Source organism: Uloborus diversus, chromosome 1 (assembly GCF_026930045.1).
Source record: "Uloborus diversus isolate 005 chromosome 1, Udiv.v.3.1, whole genome shotgun sequence".
In the NCBI taxonomy this organism is placed as follows: Eukaryota; Metazoa; Arthropoda; class Arachnida; order Araneae; family Uloboridae; genus Uloborus; species Uloborus diversus.
The window spans coordinates 45562938-45586114 of NC_072731.1; the positions used below are offsets into that span (position 1 = coordinate 45562938).

At 30.8% G+C, this 23177-nt stretch overlaps 1 protein-coding gene across 1 annotated transcript in view; it reads left to right on the plus strand.

Moving 5' to 3' along the window:
• LOC129234560 (lachesin-like) overlaps positions 1-23177 on the plus strand; it is a 296164-nt gene that overhangs the window by 67789 nt on the left and 205198 nt on the right. The window contains exon 2 of the mRNA XM_054868580.1: positions 11653-11748. Coding sequence (XP_054724555.1) covers positions 11653-11748 — 96 coding nt within the window. The remainder of the gene's footprint in view (positions 1-11652; positions 11749-23177) is intronic.

Sequence of the window (23177 nt, forward strand, 5' to 3'; positions counted from 1 at the left end):
CCGCATTTATAGCCCATTAAACTGGTGCGTCACCCATTTGTCCTCTATGTGTCGACAGCACTACCTCCTGTATTCGGAAGGTGTTTAATTGCAGAATGACTAAGGTAAGCTTTTAAGGGGCTAAACACAAACTGCGCAGAGTTACGCATTATTGCATGGGCAATCTTTTTTTTTTTTTTAATTTTAACTGGAAGGTGAGCCATGTAATTTGCTGTTTATTATTGACTAATTACTGAGTGAGCCTTGCGTCGCACACGACACATATTTTTTTCTGACAATACATTTCATCGGTATGCCTAAAATATGTTTAGGATTATTGTCACTTAAAACCCTTTGCTTATAGTTTAGCTCTGTAGGAGTATGTTTAATTAGCGATAAGAGAATTGTAGGGGCTTGGGCACTCACTGCAGGTAGAATTTTGTGCCTCTTCCATTAAAAATTGAAAGCAAATTGGTACAATACTGATTGCAGTTGGTACTAGACAGTTGCATGTTGTAACTTAAACGAGCGTTATCCGAATTCTCTGCTTCATAATTTAAACCTTTTTATTGCCTGTCTTTTACGAACGCGCCCTTTAAAAGCAGACCCAAAGAATAAATATTGAAAATAGGTTAGCTTTACCTATAAAAGTTAAATCTAACACACTAAGTGTGTCATCTAACAATCTAAACGAAATTACGATATAGTGAGAAATTATCAGAAGAGCTATCATCTAGACAAAAAAAAACCAAAACATAATAGCTGTACCTAGTAAGCGAACGAGAGTTTTGACAAAATAACTGAGGAGTAGAACAACGAAATCAAGATACTCGTAGCTTTATTTTGAATGAAAAATACTTATGGTATTTTGCGAATTCTCTATGTTGTAAATTTTTAACATTGTGTAATTTAAACAAACAAGTATTTTATTATTATTTCTTTATGTTGTAAATTTTTCGCAGTGTTTAAACAAGCAATTATTTTAATTATTATTTCTCTGTTCCATTGAGCTTGACATAATACATTGCAGTATTCAATAGTAACTAATTTGATGTATTGTTTGATATGAGCAGTGATGTTCCTATCAATTTTTCTGTGGGTATATTTCCCCAGTAATCCATTACGCACAATTTATGTATGTGATCATATGCATAGCATGTCATAATATGAAAATTTATGAAGCTTGAGTGTATACGCTATGTGTTTAAAAAATGTTTGAGAGTATACGGCGTATATGGAGTATACTCTATGGGAACATCACTGCGTCTGAGTGTTTTTTTTTTTTTTTGGTGAGTTGAAAATTTTCATGTTCCACGTACACAATAATTAAAACTTAATTTATTTAAAATGACTGTTAGCATTTTAGGCAGACGAAAATATCTAAAGGCTTCTTTATTTATACAAGCAAAAGCCAACGAGTTTAGGTTACCTGCGCACTAGTAGCTTTGCACAAGGCTTTGTTTAGCACAAGATCATACCATTTCATTCAATTTATACGAAATTCAAAACAATTTGTACGGAAAAATATTTTTTTGAGTAGTATAATTTTCTACGAACAACAGCATGAGAGACTGATAAACAATGATGAAATAAGAACAATGAAGCAACAGTTAAAAGCATTTTCATATAAAACACATATATAAGCACATGTTCAGATACATCACTTAAAAAAAAATCAAACAGATGCATCTTTTATCATCAATGCACAGTAGCAGATTTAACCATTCATTTGCCATTTCATTCCCTAAGGGAGTTAAAACAACTTGAGATATTCTGAAGGGAAATGACAAACGTGCTATCTTGACATTTTCTATTAATTAAGAAACTTGTGATGATACAGTTGTTACAGCAAGAATAACACCTTAAGGGAGGATGAAAGTTTACCTTTCGCGTTCTTAATCATATGGTAGATCTTCGAGTTTGCAAATGCGGTAGACATAAGCTACACATTAAAAAATCGTCGATTAATGTAAGACGTTGAATGATGAGATTGCCAAGGCTTGAACGAAATTCAAACTGGAAATTTTTATTTAGTAAACACTTAACAGTTTGTTTTCTTTATGAGTAATATATTCTATAACTAAAAGCAAATTATGAATTTGAAGTAAAGAGGCAATTGAAAAGCTTGATTTTTAAAAAATAGGATGTTATACATGCAATTTCGGTTCTCTGTTCTTATCACATGATTTCTTCTAGAAAAAGGACTTTTATAATTAAGACACGTAAAGTGCCAAGCACACACACACGCAAACAAAACTCAGTTACTTAAACTGAAAACTTTTTTAAATTATTTTTTCTTGCTACTGTGATGTTATTCCCGTTTATTAGTTCTGCATTTTTCAGTGTTTTTTAGAACGCATAATTTCATAAAGGCAGGACCAAAACAGTAAATTTTTAAAATTTAAGAATATTGATTCACAATATTATGTTCTAAAGGCTATATGGGAGTATAGATTTTTTTACTTTCGGATACGCGTGAACACACTTAGTTTAAAGCAATGACTTTTTCACTTAATGGCAATTCAATGATGATCAAGAGACAGATAAACTATGTTTATTTTAATTATTTATTTATTTTTTGTAGTAATTCGACAAATTCCGGTAAATATTGCATGCACACAAGTCTGTCTCTTTCTCTCTCTAACTTTTTTTTCAGTACAATTAAAAAATAATTACTTTATTTTTAACTTTCACATCCGTTCTGTATATGTGTAGAAAAAACTCGCAAAGTTTCAATTGCAAACTCTGTTAAAGTAACACAAGCTGGGAAAAACCCTCATTATACATCGTTGTAGAAAATGAGCTAATTAGGGGATTTGGAGGTTTAAAAATTTGCTACTTGTTCATGAGAAATGAAATTTTAACAATGCGTATTTTAGTTTTTTATGCATAAAAAAAATCGCTCACATTTCTTTGTCTTCATTATATTACTTCATCCAAAATAGGGTTTCACTTAATCTGAACATTTTTTTGCACCTCCTAAAAATAAAAATTAGTAATTTTGTTTCTAGAGTTACTTTAAGCTTCGTCGTTGTAACCATCATTTTCTGTCGTGTATTACAAAAATATTTTAATTGATAGACGTTAGAGAATTAGTTGTGTCTTTAAGAAATGTGTTATATTCCGGGATAAAGATTTACTTTAGATGGATCTATTTCTTTTTAAATTCACTCAAACTTCACTGCTAGATGACTGATTTTTTTTCAAAGAAAAATAACTTATTAAGAGAGCAAATTCAAGGCACCTATTTTTCCCTTTTTTAATTTATTGATTGTTGCATTCATAATAGAGGAAAAACCCTTCTATATTAAATCGTTATTGAATGGTTGGTTATGTTTTTATTTAGAATTTTTCTTTGCATTTATAAAGCTCAAATTCATTTGTAAAGAAATATTAGTTATGCGCTACCGAATTGCTAATATTTACACAAACTTATTGTTTCTTTGTTAATGTTGATGTTTGTTGAGATAAACTTGGAGATTGTTTTAGGTGCCCAAGCATTAAGTTTCTTTGAGAATAGGTTAAATTATTTCGATTTGAAAGTAAGTTATGTAAGTGTACATAGTGTTTCAAAATATTTTTTAGCAAAATGCCAGTATAGAGAAATGCGACGAAAAACAATGTGTTTTTAAAAGTACATATTTACCAGTTTTTCTTCGTTTAACTGTGAGGAATGCTTTATAATTGCTTTTACCGTATTTAACTTCTATCTTATTCCACCTGATACGATAACTCATCTATTTCTTTAATTTCTATTTATGCATTTTAGTATTAAAAAAATCTTTTAAATTAAATCACGCATTTTTACTTCGTTTATACTACATAGTACTAAAAAGAGATAGAGAAAAGTATTTTTGTTGCATCCGTTACATCATTAACTTTAACCTCACAGAAAGTTGTAAACTTGTTCAAATCACAAAGGAATTAAATGTTAATTTCTACTTAAAGCCGTTTGCAACGCATGCAGCCACAGTAACCGGATTTTTTTAAAAAATTTCTTTGTTATGTCTTCAATCAATGATTTTCTCGATTACTATTATTTAATCCCGTTGCGAATTATATTTGACTATGGTTTTTGATGTTAACAAACATTTTCTTTTCATTTTGTCCCTTTCTTTTTCACTTGTTTTAATACTAACTAGATGGTATGTATCTCGTACGAAAATGTGCTGTTTCAAATTTGCAGTTGATGCTTATGTTGATGACATGTTCAATAAGAGTGTTTTCTGGTTCTCTTAGAATGTGTTGGGCAAATATTTTATTTGCTGCTGCAAATTCTACCAAATATTATTGGTCATATGTTTGGAATTTTGCTTTTGTCGGCATTACAATCTGCCAAACCGAATACTGCTTGGATGAATGGCGCCTTGCTGGTTTTAACAAATCATTCGGCAAGTTCCATTAATTTGAGACAGTAGTTTTTGAGACCATTGTATTTGTTTCATCTTTTGACTCTAAAAACTCAGAAAAAACATATTTTCTAGTCCCTGAAACTGGTAAAAGAAACCATGATTTTAAGCATATTTTATGCCTTCATCTGTTTAGTCTAAATATTCCTAATTTTGACCAGCTCTTCTTTATCTGACTGTTTTATGTAGTAATACGTTGTCTTTTTAATAAAAAAACAGTAGTAAGCAATTTCTTCTTTTTTTTTCAATTTTTATTTATTTTTTCCTGGGCAGTATTTTTAAGAAAATTTTCATTAATATACAATGCACATTTTAGACGCTTCAAATACAAGCTTCTATTATTTAAAGTGAAATTATTTACTGCCATTTATTTAAACTTTTCTTCTCAACTAATTTCAAATTGGAATGCTGGGGAAAACTAAGAAATTATGACTGGACGCTGTTTTTTAGCTCTTGAAACTGAATTAATGCAATAATAAGTACATTACAAAAACGAGAGATTCTCTTATCGTATTTCCCTAAAGTTACATTTTCCAGATTGAAGCAGTAATTAGCTTATAGCTGAAAGATATTTTTGTGCGATAAGCAGATGCAGTAATACATTTTGCTTATTAGACAAAACACGAGTCGCATTAGCTAATTTTTAAGCAACAAAAAATGCATTTTAAATTACGTAAGTTATCGTTTTGAAAATTGTATTTAGTATTTTAAAATTTTTATGAAGTTTATTTTAGATTTCTTTTGTGTTGAAGAAAAAAAATAACTGACATATATATTTTTTAATGTAACTTACACTTTTGATGGGGATATGTTGCCAAAAAATATTTTGCTAATATAATTTAACAAAAACTGCAGTTTATTTATAGGTTGAATAGTTATTATGTATACTGCAACTAAAATGAATGTTAACAATGGACAAAAAATTAAATATCTAAAAAATGATAATCTCCTGTGATGTTTCAGCCACATTTCTTTGCGTAATTAAAGTTTGGTCTAATTAAAATTAAACAGTTTAATATTATTACTTTATTAAGTCCGTATTTTATTGAGATTTTATATTGTAAGTTTCATGTGTTATATATTATTGGTTTTACGGAACACAGTTTTAGACCTTTTGATAATGTTCCAGTTTCAAGTAAAAGTTTCAAGTAAAACTTTTACAGTCATAGTGGTCTTAAAACAATTAGACTCAAGCTTAACATTTGTATTTTTTTGAAAATAGTACGTTACCTTACTTTACTATATTTAGCCAGAATTTTTTCAAGTATCAACATAGTGGTAGGGATATGTACAGGGTGTGGAGAAAGTTCCCACAATTTTGTTTAAAACTTTTTTTGGCGTTGAAATCGTATGTTGGCGAGTAATTTGGCACATATTCTTTATTGGCATTAAACGTATCTGAGGTTTAATCATTTGCTCTTTGTTAGTTCTTTGAGTTAGTGAGCTATGAATCGTGAAAATGTGCGTATTGCTATCGATGAATTACACAAGAAGGGAATGAAAACAGCCGCTATTATTCGAACGACTGGATTCAAGAGTAAAACAGTCTATGACGCTGTGAAACGCTACAAGGAGAGTGGAGGGACTGCCGACCGTCCACGGATTGGTCGTCCAACCACTGCAACGACTCCAGGGAATGTGTAGAAGATCCGCTGTCGCATACGTTGCAATCCAGAGCGCTCAATGCAAAAGATGGCCAAAGAACTGGAGATCAGCGAAAAAAGCGTCCGAACCATCGTGAAAAACAAGTTGGGACTTCGTTCTTACAAAATCAATCGCTTCCACTTCCTCAATGACACAATGAAGCAGAAAAGATTGATAAAAGCTCGACGGATGCTTCGCTTGACCGCTGGTTCTCGCCTTTCGAAGGTTCTCTTTACCGATGAGAAGATCTTCACCATCGAGCTCACACATAATCGTCAAAATCATCGCCAACTGCTTAAGAAGGGTCAGAAGAAGACCGCTGCTGCAAAAACCATCGGACAAGGTCACTTTCAATCCTCCATAATGGCATGGGCTGGCATTTGTGCCACTGGGAAGACGCCGCTTGTTTTCATTGACATAAACGTCAAAATTAATGCTGCGATTTATCAGCAGCGGGTTCTATGCGATGTACTGAGGCCATGGGCAATAGAACACTTTGGCCAAGATACATTCACACTCCAACAAGACTGGGCTCCTGCGCATTCGGCTCGATCGACGATTGCCATCTGCAAAGATCTGTTCCCAGGTTTTGGGGGCAAGGATGTTTGGCTCCCTAACTCACCGTACCTCAATTCGATGGATTACTCGGTGTGGTCAATCTTGGAGGAAAAAATCTCAGGAAAACGATACGCCTCGGTCGACATGCTCAAAACGGCTCTGAGGCGTGCCAGGAATGGGATAACGATGGATGCGTTCGCGAGCATCGTCGGCAATTTCAGACTGCGGCTCCGTGAATATATTGAAGCCCAAGGAGCCAATTTTGAACAATTGCTATAATTTTTTTTTAATGTTATTATTATTGTCTCAATAAAGAGTTTTTATTGCTTTAACTTATTGATTTGTTGAATTATGCGTTAGTTACAGCCTACTGAAATATCTAATAAAATTGTGGGAACTTTCTCCGCACCCTGTATGTTATTCCCATTAAATGCCAAGTCTTCCATTTTTGGACCATCCATATCTCCTAATCTAATAAATATTTTTGCGAAATTTCAGCTACATATAATTAGAGATGTGTATTAAACAACAAAACATGTGAAAACTTAAGTATTTTCAATGTGGTTCATGTAGCGGCGCTTAATGGGTTAAAGGAACAAACTGCGAAAATTTCAGCGAAATCGACTTGGTAGTTCTCGAGTTTTGCGAGTTCAAACACACAGACACTTTTTGGATACTTCAGTTTATACTATGTAGAGATAGCGAATAATAGAGTAACGCTGACGTCATTAACAATGAAACTCACTGCACGGTATGATAGATTGATAATAATTTTTATAATGTTTGACATTCAGGGTACTTTGGTAAGGCTGACCTAGATAACTAAACTGTTTTACTGGTAAGACAGTCATTTTGGGGAGTGAAGAAACGAAAATGTGGGCAGCTATTAACGCTATCAACTGGAGTTTAGATTAATCCACTGGAGTTAGGGTTACAATTTCAACTATCAAAATATCACCAAAGAGACATTTGCTTGGTTAAAATGTAAAAGAGTAGACGCAATTTTCACCCGTCATACCTTGACGGGCGACTTTCTAGTAATAATAATAATTGTTAATTTTGAACATGTTCTTTAATAAGAGCCTTTTCCAGCAATGCTTTTAAAGGAAATCCGCCTTTAATTTCTAGATCTAAGTTTGCCTTAAAACTGGTCGTTGGCACTAATGTTTGAAATTTTAGAATATTTTCATTTTTGAACAGGTTTCTCACCTTTTTTCTCAAACGTTTGTTGGAAACAAATTCGTCTTTAAGTTCCGCATCTACATCTTAGTGTGTAGAAAACACCAATCAAACCTAGGCTTTGTGAGACAACTTTTCGTAGTTAAAAGGGGAGAAATGTATTTTGGTGCTGGTGTTAGTGGATATTTAGTATATTAATAAATCGCTTATGACAATACATTGTTCAAATATAGAAAATCAAATTCAATTCAGATAAATAAAAAAATATATATTATTTAATTACTATTATTATAATTATTATAATTATTTTTTTTGTATCTTTAATTACATAAAGAAAACTCTTAGAGTAGCTAGCAATACTTAAGTTTGAGACAACTACCCTGTAAGATTTTGTGCATGCGGCCTTTTTTCAGTATCCAATGTATTCTATTTTAGAATTAAAAAATCTCTATTTATACCTTGAAGCCTTCATGGAAAAAAATGGTTACGGAATTTACTAAAAACTTTTAAATTTAATTAAAGCGTTGAATAACAGTCATAACGATGATATAAAAGGGATTACAGTCCCTTAGTTTGGAATGCAACTGTAGAACTCATTTTATCGACATATTTTCCAATACGTAAGGAGTTTTGATCTTCAATATATATTCAAAAAAAGAAAAAAATTCTCTTGTTCTCATAAATATGTGTTGGCACGATCTATAAGTAATATGACTTTTGTATTAGACTGAAATGCATGCATATGAAATCCGAAAATAACTCCTAATGTGAATTCCTTTATTTTACAACACGCATATTTCTGTTTCTCGTGTATTATAGCATTCTGTATCCCTTGTTATTTGATGCGTAGACTTTGCTAAAATATTCAAATAAAATTCCGCGTTGCATTGAATATATTTCATTCAACGGTTGGAATTTTTTCAAACTAAAACACTTCCATCTGCGTAAAGGAAATATAATAACTGGCTCCTATGATTTTTATAGTTTGGGGGGGGGGGAATTTACTATATTTTGTTTTTGCTATATGAAGTAGTCCCATCATTGATTATTTCAAATCCAATAACATGCTAATGCATGGATTTCGCATTAATAGAAATTCGAAAGAAAAAGCGAGAAATATAAATTTTCGTATTTTTTAGTAAACTTATTTCAGGCGCAATTCCTTTTTTGGTATTTAAATTATTCCTTAATAAATGCGGAACAGCAAATAGAACGGTTTCTTACATTTAATGTGGAATTTTAGCGGAAAGTAATATTCAATAATTGACATCAATTCTAAATAGTATAAGCAAAATTATTCTTGGTGTTAAAGATGTATAACTGTTTTGTTTAAAATCATACATCAATTTAAATGCTAAAAGTTTTATAAAATACAAATGTTGCTTATAATAAATTGGTTTTACTTAATTGCCAAAGCGTGAACTATTTAATCGAAAACAATCTTTTGGTATTAAAACACCATAATTGTTTTTACACTGTTACATAAACTTGACTAAAGTAAATAAATACGCATCAGTTAAAATTATTATTAATCAAGCCCTAATCAAAGAATATGATTCATTTAAATTTAACTAATACTAAAGTTTTAAAGTTACAATGAATAGGTATTAATGAAACTTACTATTTCACAGACATTGGTTTGGGTTTTTTAAGTCTTCTTTTGGATTGGTTTGGTGACACTTTCAATTACTCAATTTTAAACGAAATGTTCTACTCATTTTAAGAAAAATAGGCAAGCCTTGAAAATAGTTAAATCATTCAACGATAAATTTAAATCCAGACCAACTATTTGGCTTTGATTAATTGAAATTCAGTTACACTTAATGTACTACCAATTATGACATCTGTTTGTTAAAATGAACTGAAGCTTAATTTGGATGTTTCTGAGGAAATCCATATATTAGGATAAACGGATCATTGAAAAGTAGTAGTTAGCTGTGTTAAACTAGTAACTGATATAAAAGCAGAATTATGTAGCAACGGCTCTCGAAAAGGATTTAAAAGATCAAGGAATAGCTTCTAGAATTCCGTTACTTGAATTTGAATCTAAGAGACAATCTGAAAAAATATCAAACGCAATTGTATTTACATGAATACTTATTAAAAACAAAATACATTAGTTCGAAAGCGAAAGGTCATTTTTAAGTTGCCGATCAATTTAATAATGGTCAGTTATTAGTACAGTTTTTAAATTTGAAAATAATTTTGCTTTAAACTTTTATCTAGCATTCACCTAGCTGTAACAGTGATCATGTTAGAAGAGGTCAACCATACATAAATGTAATATTCCGCATTTTTTCTTCGCATTATGTTCTCTTAAAACAACAGGCGAAAAAAAAATCCATCATATCTCATTCTCTAGATTCAGAGTGTATCACATTTTTCTTATCATATCCTATTTTCTCTCTGAACGTGCTTATTATTTCTTTCTAACAAGTAACCGGAGAAACAAAGGATGGTAACTGTAAAATAAGACGAAAAAACTATTAGAAAAAGTGATGATAGATATTTTTTTCTCTTAAAGTACATCGTGAATCTGATTTTAATGATGTCGTTAGTTGCACAGCAGGGTATCACAACTATACAATTTAATATTGATTTTTTTTTATGAATCAGAAGAGAAAATAAAAATAATGAGGTTCTGTTTCTGTTCTATTTTTTCCATAAATTTTACGACTATGTTTTCTTCGGTATCTATTTTGGAAATCGGCAAACGAATTAGCATTTTTTAAACGACTTGGATAGTTATTAGTCGGATAATTTCCTTTTAAACTTAATTTAACCGCACGTAATACCTCTCATTTTTGCCTGATTGATGGAAGATACTACCGGATTAGTGGCTTTACTTTTGAAACACGTATTGCATTTTGGTGTTCTAACACACGATATAAAGTCTTATCATTGTGCAAATATTATAATTTATTATTAAAAAAAAAAAAAAAAACTAAGCGGTAGAATCACTATTCAGAAACTCGGAGGAAATGGTTCCTAAACGTTTTCTCAGGTCTGCTGTTTAAATACTGCATTTGTTCCCTTTCTCCCTTTAAGCATAATATGAACTAAGAACACTCATGCATATTGCAAAAAAATCAAAGCAGTATGGTTTTAAATTCTAACATATGCAATAACATTTTTGAAACAATATAAAAATATTTTTCCCTTACAATTATGTAGTGCGATTTTTTTCGTCAAATATTCCCTATTAATAAACGGTGAAATAAATAGTTTTTATTCTCAAAATAAAATGTACCCCTTATACATTATGTTACAACCATGGTTTCTCGGCAATAGCAGATTTGATAGTTTCGTGTATAATGATTACCACTGCGTGTATAATTTACCCATAATCTCTTTATAAACAGAGGCAAATCCAGTAACTTGTAGTTACGTTTGCATAGAATTTTGCTGTTACATATCATTAATGTATTATCGCATTAAAAATGTGTATACTATTTTGATAATGCTTGCAATTTTTCTATCATGCAATCAGAATTTTACGTATAAGAAGATGGCCTTGAAGATAGCACAGAGTATTAGAGTTGTAACTGCCAATGTTTTGCACAGGTATGCTGCTGTGTGATTAAAAGCATGATTTTCAGGTTTATGGTTTTATTTCAGTAATCCGATAAAGTAGCAGTTGCAGCACCCTACTTCTAAGCAAGAAAAATCTTGTTCAGCCTATTTGTGATGACTTGTAGCTCGCAGCTTACTGTACTTGTTGTTCATGAGAAAGCTACATCAAAAGCTTCTTCAAGCGATTTTCCGTACACAAAGTATTTTTTTTCTTTGCATGTATAACCAATTGTTGTAATGTAAATTGTTTCCTCTAACTTTCTTCAGTGAAGTTACATTCATATATTTACAGAATTTTTTTCATTTTCAGATGGAACATGGTGGAAACATTTAGCTCAAGGAAGAGTGCGTAGAAGAGAAAATGCTGTATCATCGTTGGATCAGATGTTTCATATGAATGGTTGGGGTAAGAACTGCTTCAGCTTTTCTTCCTTTTTTTTTTTTTCAATTTTCCTTCGGAGTATAAGCACAGATTGTAAACGAGCAATAATGCATGACACGTTCTTAAGATATTATTTGTTTCTTCTCATTTGAATGTAAAAACAAATCGCTACAAAAAATGTGTTTGATTCATTTCAACTTCAATTATGTGAAAACAGTTAAACATCTTTTTTTTTTTTAGTATTAAATATAACATTTCTGGAAAAAAATTAAAAAAAAAGAAAATATTAATAACAAGTATAAGAACGAACAAAATAAAGAAAAAAAAAGCCCATTATTTTCATGTTTCAAGTTAGTTTAATTTAAAACCATTTTTCCATTGTTTCATAGTATTTATACCTAATGCGTACAGTTTTTTGAAAAAAAAATCTTAGGTATTTTTTCAAATTGTGTTTTAACACTTTATTACTACTTCATCATTATTCAAGTCTTACACAATTCGTAATTGTGTAAGTAGGTGTGTTTTGTGCAAAATATGTCACTTTTTTGTTATATATTTAAGTGCGAACCCCACCCCCTCTCTAACTCCAATTCGTTGCCCCAACATTGTTGTGGAAAGGTAAAGCGCACTATCTTTAAATTTTAATTTTTCTCATTTTTGTGATCTATTGTACTTATGTTTTACTGTACAAGATTGCTTATTGTGTTTTCGCTGTAACTAAAGCATGACAACATTTCCCTATTGTTAGTAAACGCGTTTTTTTTTTTTTTTTTTTTTCAAATATCTCAAAAACTCATTTCTGCAGATACTGTGCCTTACTTTCCTCTGTAATGAGTGCTGAACCTCATATAAACACCAGTCCCCCCCATGAAGCTCAGAGAGGATTATATAACTGTTTTTAAGGCCCCTATGGTGGAGGAACCGACACATCCGCCATTTTGGAGCAAACTTGATGCACTACTTCGCAGCTGATGTTTACATTTCTTTAGCATATGTTGAATTAAGTCAAATGGGTGGTTCTTCTGCTGTTAATTGTGCAAACAGCTCCAAGAAAGGATTTCAGCTCTTCAGATTTTCAGCAGATGCAGAAAGAAAAAAGAAATGAATAATTAATAGCCGACGATTATTTCTCATGATTTTACTATCATTACGTTATAAATGCTATGTAATCTTTGCTAACATGTTGCAATGTTCTACGGAATGTCTTTTATTCTGTATTTCCGTGATGTGCGATAAGTATGCTTGATCCCGCTTGCTCCAACAGGGCGGATGCATCGGACTCTCCAGTTATAGGGGTACTTAACTGCAAAATAAGCTGATGCGAAAGCAAATAAAAAAAAAATTCTTTAGAGTAATAGCAATAACAAGTTTTTAAAGTAAGCAAATTAATTCAGAAAAACTAAGGCATAAAAATTTAAATATTCAACAAACAATATTTGTCAAATTAATAGGGTCAGGTGGGGTAAAATGGGTAGTGGGGTAAAATGGGTAGTCGAAATATATGGTTTTAAAACAAAATATTTTAAATTAAATTTGCATTCTTTCGAGTGGGACATTATACTTGGCTGTTCTGAGTTCTGTTTCACAAAATATATTTTTCCAATAAATTATTTTTTAGTGAGAGGTAACACTTTAAATTGAAGTAGATAAATTCAAGCCTCATGTTGTCTGCTTAAACTTCTATCTCCAGCTCCTGATTTTTGAGAAATTTTTATTACTATGTCATAATATCTTTAGTTGGACATTTTTGTTGCTGCTTCAACTTACAGGGAAGAAAAAAAGATTTTTTCTATTTTTAATCTCATATTTTGAAAATGGGGTAAAATGGGTATATGGTTAGGCTTATCATTCCAGCAAGTTGTTTTAAAAGATACAACAGTATACTTTCCTTTACATGAATATTAATGCATTTGTGGTTAATTTAAAACGATTGAAACATAAAAGTATGCAATGCCATGACTTTATGAAATAAACTTCGCTCCATCATAACAAATAATAAGAAGCCAGCGGTATACTTATTCTAGAGTTTTTTTGCACTCGCGCACAAAATAACAATTTCCTCAGAATATGCTGGGCACAGCCTGTTGTTGGTCCTCACGTTTGTATTTGATTGCAATCAGATGCTACCAATTTCTCTAATGTACTTTTAAATTCTCAGAACAAATCCTAGTTTCAATCCGAAAATTATACGTCACAAAGCACAATTTCGTCACCTGATAAAGATTTGAAAAGTGCAATATTGTCTGCAATTTCAACAAGAGCTTCAGATTTGACAACTACCTGCATGAGTTATTTAAAACAACTTAAATGTATGCTGGCAAATACAAGAAGTATTGACAAAGATGTTTCAGAAAGGCTAAGAGTTGAAAGTGAAAAAAATAATGAATTAAAAAACAAAAAAATAAAAAATAGTGGAAAAAGAAAGTCCATTCAGAGGAAGTATCTGGCATAGAAACTGCTAAAAATATGCTTATGAAGCAAAGTTTAACCGCAGGTGCCTGGGTATAAATATTGTACTTAAAAGAAACAAGCAAGAAAGAATTGATTGGCAAATATATGACTGTTGAGAGAAATATTGAAAGATAAAATATTTTTAAAAAATCCGAGATGGGGGATTTTTCTTTTTTTTCCTGATATAGACGACATGGATTTCATTAAAAAAACATCAAATAATACAAAAAATTAATAAGCCGCAATTTAACAATAGATGCCATTACTTTTTTTAAAGAATGACAAGTATGGATATCGTGCATGAAAGAAACCTCATTAATATTTTATCAAATTTACTGTTTGCACTATTTTTTTAAAATTAAATTGTAAAATTTTGTTACCGACTCCTAAATCTATATTATCACACTGCATTGAACAAATAATATGCTTATTTATCACTTCTTTGACTTCAATACCCATTTTACCCCTCAGGCTACCCATTTTCACCTGCGTGGGGTAAAACGGGTATAGAAAACATATAGTCATAAACACTCCTCTCAAAAATAAATTTGTATCAAATTATGTATGAAAATCATTTAATTCTACTCTCAACATATGTAATGTATACATAAAACAAAAAAAAAAGAAACAAAATATTTTAACAAAAATATTTGAGTCAAAATCCAAAAGTAGGCAATTTTATACCCGTTTTACCCCACCTGACCATAACTAATTTATTGAAACAGTTGAAACCTTGTTAAAAATTGAAAAAAAAAAATGATTCATAAAACGTATGTGCGTTTATTAAGGTTCAATTCACATCTGTTAAAATTCCACAATTTTATTAATTTGTAATCTACAATTAAATCAGTTATTTCATAATCCAATCAAACAAAAAAAAATCTAATTTTGAAAGAACTTTTTTTTGATCATGTCAAATTAATCAGTAGCATTTACAATACATTTGATTGAAAGAAATATACCTATGTACGTGTCCCTTTCAGTAACAAATTTACGTAATACCAAATATGCTTATCGAAATTTTAGAGTTTTTGCGCTTGACTGGTTTTTGAAATAAAAGGTTCAACTAATTAAGATACTAACAGTGTTTTTGCGCAAAACCGTAAATTGATCTAAGAATAAGTTTAATTTTAAGTCATTTTAACTCATTCTGTATCTCGTAATACAAAGTCAAATTCAAGTGTTGCTTAAAACGCTTGAAGCTTTCTCAAATGAACCAATTCTTCGTATGCATGCTCTGGAGTGCAAGCGCAGTTTCAGCAAATTTCTAATAAGACAGCTAGTTGCGTGTGGGCCCTGGTCCAAGACATAGCACGTGTACTAGAACGTGCTTGTGGCCTAACTAGGCCCGGCCAGATGAAAGGCAAAGACCGACTTTGCAATTAGAGTGACAGGAGCAGATCAGAGAAATAGTTTCACAATCACTGTGAAAGCGAATTATGAGAGTGCTGGCTGTTTGGGGTGGAGGGCAGAGGGGATGGTTAACTTTAACTCCTCCCTCCCCATTTGCTGCATAGTTTGAAGACATATAATGCGGAGGCTGAATTCAATTAGGGCGGATTGCCTTAGTAGCGCTGAATCGTCACATTTGATTCTGAATCCGAAATCTTACAAATATGCAATTGATTTGGTGATGTGTTTATTTCAAACTGGGTACACTGAAGTAATGAAGTTTTTCTTCAAGTATATTGAGGATTTATGCTTTCTGTATCAGCTATTCTTAGCATTTTAGTGAAGGTATTGTGAGCTCTAAGTGTTTGATAACAGATTTTCATACTCAGAAACACTAAACGTATTAAATTCGTTACACAAGTACCACGTGACGTAAGACATGCACAACTGATTTTTTTTAAAACAGAATTGAACTTTCTGAACATAAAAATGTAAAAAATTAGAATATCAATAAAATATAAACTTCTAAATTTATATTTTGATTTAAAATAAAGGGTAGTCGGGGATTTTCAAAACAGAAATAAGGTCAAGAAGATAAAATTGATAAGCCTAACAAGGAGTAGAGGAAACAAATATACATAGGTGTGAAAATTACTAGAATAATTGTGACTTTTTCAGTTTTTCTGAAGCAATTTGGCAAAATCCTGCAAAAATTCATGAAGGGTAATTTTTTAGTTGTTCTAATCAAATTGTCACTCCTTTACAGTTGTTTTGGGTACATTATTTTGTTAAGTTTTGGATTTTTTAAAAAGGAAAAACATTTTATCCAAAGTAATGAAATAATTTGCATCGCATAGTGTAAGATAAACCATCAAATTTAAAACGAGATTTTAAAATTGTCTAATTACTATGCTAGCATTTTCTTTTCTTGGGTTAACATCAGTTATCCTTTTATTCTTAAAGCGAATCTTTTCGCAGTAAGTTTAGTATCGGTAACTTTTTTTCTTTTGTTAAAGGATTATTAAGCAATCATGAGTGAAGAAAGAGATATTTTTCCTAAAAAAATAACTTTGATAGAGGGCATCATCGAAGAAAATCACTATACAGACCAAAAAATTGCTAAAAAAGAAAATAAAAATTTTGCAAGCATCTGTTTGTACAGCAAAAGGATCTTTGGACTTTAAATGTAAGTGTATAAGTTCCAAACTAGGAAAATACAGTAGGAAAAGAAAATGTTCATCAAGGATGTATGGAAATTAATTCAAGTTTGCTAAACTAACAGAAAAACAACTGATTATGAACTATTTTTTTTTACAAATGTATGGAGAAAATGTATGTGATTCTTCTATCCGTAGAAAGCTCATCACAGTTGAACTCGATTCTCGTTGTCCGGCAAAAAAAAAAAAAAAGAGAGAGAGCTAAAATTACATTTACTACGGAAAATCGACCCTTTTGGGCAAAACGTGTGCATAAACAATTTTTAAATAGCAGGATCAAGGTGAAAAATATTAATTTTACTTTAAATATACAGTTGAATTCAAGTTGCTCAATCTTTTTCTTGAAATCATATTTATTGCATTCTGACTAAAAATTCAGAACTGTTTTTAAATGTAGCTAAACATTTCTTTATGATAATATTTCTTAACAGTTTACAAGTCTTAAGGTATTTTTGCCTTTTAGGTACATTTTTCTGATGAATCAATGCTTAAAATATTAATAAAAACCACTCATTATGCCAGGAGAAGTACCAGTACAGTATTTTCCCCGAAATTCATAGCACAAACGGTTAAATATCGTACCCAAATTATGGATTGGAATTTCCACTCAAGGTGCTGGATGTTTATACATTGTAGAAGGCATGATGGCCTAGCATCGGCATGAAAAGGTGCTTGAGCAAAGGTTTCTTAATAAAAATATAGGTTTCCAAATGGATACTTCGCATCCATGCATGATAAAGCTATCTGTGTCTTGAAGCTTTATCTGTGACTAAAGTTTTGAATGAAAAAAAGAAAAATACAAAACACTTCCATGGCATGGAAACTGTCCAGATATGAGCCCAATGGAGAGTACTTTAACCATTGTGAAGAAAAAAATTAAGGTATTAGAACTTTACAAACCAGCATTGTCTCACAGAAGGACTCATCCAAATTAGTCACTGTGATGAGAAATTACAAATTGAATGCTTAAAAAGTTATCAAAAGTATGCCAAGACGGATCGAATCCTTAGTAAAAAAACAAAGAAATGCACCCTCAATTATTAAAACAGAAATATTTTTTTAATAAAATATTTTTTCTTTAACATAACACTATTTCACTATAAATTTTACAATTATTCTAGTAAATTTCACACCTCTGTATTTGTGCCAAATGGTAAAAGTAACTAAGAAAGCTATAAATGTAAACATTTTCAAAAATTGTTAACACGCGCATTCGTTTGCCGAAAGTCTTTCCATCCATTGGTTTATTTTTATCTTTTCCTTGCAAATCGGGTTGGTTGTAACTCTAAAGCGAGAACTTGGTTTTCTTTCATTCTTGTTTTTTTTTTTTCCAAATTAATGTTTTTTCCCTAATTTTTAATTTGATTCATGTGTGCAAATATCATTGAACACGTTTAGTCTGAAGATATATGAAATGTGCTTAAATATTAAACAAAATGAGAAACAATATTTTGTGTTATTGAAAATAAGTCCCACTGGTAGTTTCCATAATTTTGAATGCTTAGTTGTTTTAAAATACATAATGGAAGAAAATATTTTGTAAAATCTTGGTCAAAAAGTGCGTAAAACCAGCATTTTAATTATTTATTAATTACGAGAATGTCACACGACATTTTCTTATGCAGTACTTTCTATGGATTTCAGCTTTTAGTTTATTTTTAGAGTAACACTCAAAATATATTTTCATTTTTCGGACAACATATGACTAACTTATGGAAACCACATTGCACTATGTATCCTAAATTTAGAGTGCATGCTTCAGAACTTATGTCCTAACTCACCTCACGTCAAAAACTTTTAAACAAATATTCTCAGAAATATATAAGCAAACTCATCTTCTCGCCTTATTAAACGCACGTTGAAAACTATGAAGCATATATTCTTAGAAATATATAAACAATATCAACAAAAAAAGTCATGACTTTCATTTGAGTTACACAATGGTTACACATAATCCAAAGTTTTAGAAAACTATTTTAAGACTAGAAAATTGCTTCTACATTTGAACGATGCAATTCCCTGTTTGGCGATATTTTGAGTGTTGAAATTTTAACCCTAACTAAAGTGGATTAACCCTCCAAGAGATAGCGTTAACTGTTAAACACTTTTTTCGTTTTATTCTCTCTCCTAAAATGACAATTTTTAAAACAGTCAGGTTACCAAATCAAGTTCAGCCTTTTTAAAAATAAAGCATTTCCCTGCATATCAAACTCTGTGAGAAAATCTTTTCAAATTATCCTGCTGTGGCGCGATATTTTTTGTTGGTGACGTCAGCGTTACTCGATCAGAGAATTGACTATTGGATTGTATGAGAATAGTCTGAAGCTACGGTTGTATAAATAGCGAATAAACCTTATTTAGCTTTTTTCAAAGCAACAAGAAATGAGTTAATAACTTTATGCAAATAATTGTGCCGTTAGCAGAAATATTTAGAAAAAAAAATAGAAAACAAAAATTTAAACTTAACTCTAACGTCTAATAATATGTTTGCATTTTTTAAATCATTTTCCAAAAGTATATACGCGTGCAAAACTTACGTTTGACGCTAAAGCTGCATATGAACTAATATTAAATTATAAAGTAATACCTTACAGATAAGCACACGTCAATTGCTAAAAGAGAAATAAAAGCAAAACGGGGAAGCTCGTCAAACACCAGTTTTTCTAATTTGGAAAGTGCTGTAAGTTAAAATTTAGTTTCCACAAGCAAGCGCTAAAAGAAATAAAACGAGCGAAACCATAAGCTAAAGACACTTCTTTAAAATTGTAAAATATTCATATCCTTTTGGTATTTGTGTGCGGTACATCCACCATTTAATTTAGAGAAGAGAGCGAGAGCTATCGTTCTTCTTAAAAATAATAAAACACCTCACGCATAAAACGAATTTTAAAATGCGAGTTTTATACAAAATAAAATATTCAAAACTTTCTAACCGAGCGAGCTCCCAAGAAGAGAAAAAAAACGTTAGCGTTAAATTTTAAATATATATTTCATTTTTTATTCCGTTTTATGTTCAATTTTTTCACGTCTTAAAGCATATTTTTCTAAGTGCTTTCTTAACATTGTGGTTAAAAAGATAATTTTGAAACGATTTTCTTTGCATCACATATAAACATTGGACAAAAATATCGTAAAAAAATGCTCTAGCGTCAGAGCAATTTTTCTTGTTTGTTGTTTACTACGCAGTAGATTAATATGAAAATAAGATTTTCTTAGGAAATACAGATTTTCACTTTAGGCAAAAAAGGAAAGTAAATATTTTTCAGCATTTTCTTTTTTTGTACTTTTTTTTGATTTTATGAACATATGAACATAATTTAGCTTGCTTAATTATAGATGTTAATAAATTATTTTGCACACAGTTTGCATTTACTTCTTACTTTACAGTTGATGAGTTCCATTGAGAAAATATCTGTAATTTTATTTGATGCAAAACAACATTGCTATTATTTTTTCACCTTATTTTTAAAGGTCAGATCATCGTTTCTTCCTCTTCTTCGCTTTCGTATTTTCTTTATATATTTATTTTTTTGAAACATTTTTTAAGAATCATGCTGAAATACTATAGTAAGGATAGTACACACCTGAAACAATGTGGTTTTAAATCTATAATTTGTAAAGACTTCAAATAGTTGTTGCAATAAAAAAAAAGATTTACATCAAATAAATGTAGTGTAGAGAGAGTTTTACAATACAGTTTTTACAAATTATATTTAGCAGCGTAAATAACTAATTCTTGAGACAAGAAGAGGAAAAAAAAATGTCAATTTGCCAGAAAAAAATAAATTCTAGGTTTTCGAACTGACAAATTAAAATAAAGTTTTGAGGATAAAAAAGATTGCCTAAAGAAAAATGTGTTAAATGGTGTTTTTAAAAAGCAGTGTTCGCACTCAACTATCCGTAACCTCGGTAATGAGAAAGATTTGAGGTTCATCGCTTGAAAATATAAGTCCCTTAAATTTTAAACATAAAGTCTTATGATTAAAGTGAATAATATATATGTAATAATTTATAACTGGAAAAAAAACAACAAAAAAAAATCGCCGCATAGTGATTAAAACAAGTTACATAATAAACCAAATCGGTTATTTTTTACCCCTATTTTTTGTGATTATCATTGTGAATTATTTTAAAAAAATACACTTTCAGACATTAGTAACATACAAAAAAAAAAAAAGACTTTTTGGTCTGTCACAATAAGATTATAACACTCAAAAGTAAACATTTGCCGTGAGACACCAAACAAGCGCATCTGATTGTTTAAGCGAAAGCATCCACTTACCCTTTATTTTCCTAGAATTTGCTTTATGCGAAAATACTGAAGAGGAATTCCCTTATCCCTCCCTTCACTTGTCATACCACGGACATTGGCAATAGCAAAGATTTAGAAGAAAAATATCGCAAACGCATAAGTAAACGTAAGAGGAAAATTAATCACTTTCTGACTCGAGAATGAAAATCACACATTTGCAATTTTAAATTGATTTATAAGAATTTATTTTGATTCTTTCAAAACATTTATTTTGGATTTTGTGATATTATTTAAATAAAACATTTTAAAAATTGCGAGATTAAATTATTTCTGACTTTTACAATTTAAATGAAAAAAAAAGGACTGCCAGAAAGAATACAGGGCTAAAGTGCCATTGTATAAAATTCAGGTATTTGCATGCAATTCAATAAGGACGTCCAGAACTTTGTATTTGTCACGATAGCGAAAATGTTTGCCCTTTTTTTCCATTCTTTTATTGGGGCTGCAAAATAATGATTTTTAAAAGTAATTATGGTTACATGAATGCAAAATAGATAAGCTTCTATTTTACAGCTGTCCTGCACTAACTCTTAAGGTCGCGTTGTGTGTTGAAACCACACTAACTTTTACTCCTTATTGCTGCTTTCATTAATTTCTACTAGTAAAAAGTCGAGGGACTGCTTAACAAAGGCCATGGCTGAACGTGCAATATTGTGTTACAAAAGCTCCGCAGGAGGTCGCTGTAAATATCCTATTGAAGCACTAAATCTCGATTATTTGGTCAACAATAGGGATGGGTTTGAATAGTTGATAAAGATATAGTGTCCTTTTTAATCCTTCCTGTTGATTTATCTGGTCAAGTGTTGAAGTAGCAAGTACTACATAGATCTTCAGTATTTACCCCATCTTTTTTACGGTTATTTTTTTTAGATCTTTCTGGGACCTCAAGACTCGAATTTATATGGAAGTTGCCTCCCTTTCCGACGAATTTGCGTAGAAAAGTCGCTGTAGCGTGTAAGCAAGAATTCTGAAAATATTACACAGCAGTAGTTATATCTCAAATTGATTCTTTAAAGAAATACGATGCTATAATCCATCAATATTTATATATAACTTCATTTTAGATTTATCCTTCAATATACTGCATACTTCGTTACTGAAAACGTAGCGTAAGGGTTACTAATTTGTATAGTAAAATTGCGCCCAATTTTACGTACGGCTGGCGATTACGATAAAAATTCTTAGTACATTATTCATTCAATCGAATAGCATCGCTTCAAAAAAGGCTTCTGCAAGTTTTGAAAGCTTTCGTTAACTCGTGATGGAAGTTTGACATTTTAAAATCAAACGTAAACCGTATAAAGGTAAAATTAGAGACAAAAAAAGCAATAAAAACGGAATTAGTTTAAATTTCTTTTACACATTAAATACGTATATCGTGCACAGCATTTTTCTTTTTCGAATTATAGCATAAAACATTATTTTTTTACATAGAACATTGAATTGTTTTCCAGGCAAAAACTTTTTTTTTATAAACTCTTTAAGCAACAGCAGCACTTTTTGTATAAATTAAAATACAATGAAGCACCGTTCATACGCTTCTCTTTTGTTCATTTCTGTCATTAATACGCTTCTGAAATTGTCTCAGTAGAGTCCTATACATATTAAAGTATACCTATACATTAATACGTTTTTTTTTTCATATATTATCTTTAAGAACGTATAAGCAATGCTTCACTGTATAACTATAAGATATCAAGTGAAGTAAAGTTAACAGGCATGACTCACAGTTACCCGGATAGACAAACCCCGCTTTTAACCCAAATTTTTTCTCCGTATTAAACGCTTGGAAGTTTTTCCACAACGAAAAAGAAACGGCTTATACCGCTGAAACACATCTCTTGAACTTATAATGTTTGCGCACTCAACAAAGTACGTTTCAACTTGAACAAAGACATTTTTGCCAAATTCACGGAAAACGTTGTCACTCTTAGTTAAAGTTGTCAAATCCAATATCCGTTGAAGAAATTAACAACTTTTCTATGCAAAATTAAGAGGTTCTGCATGCACTGGTATTTAAATCACACTTCAGAACGTATGAAATGTATGAAGAAAAGAAAAACTTGCCGTATTTCTCTGCA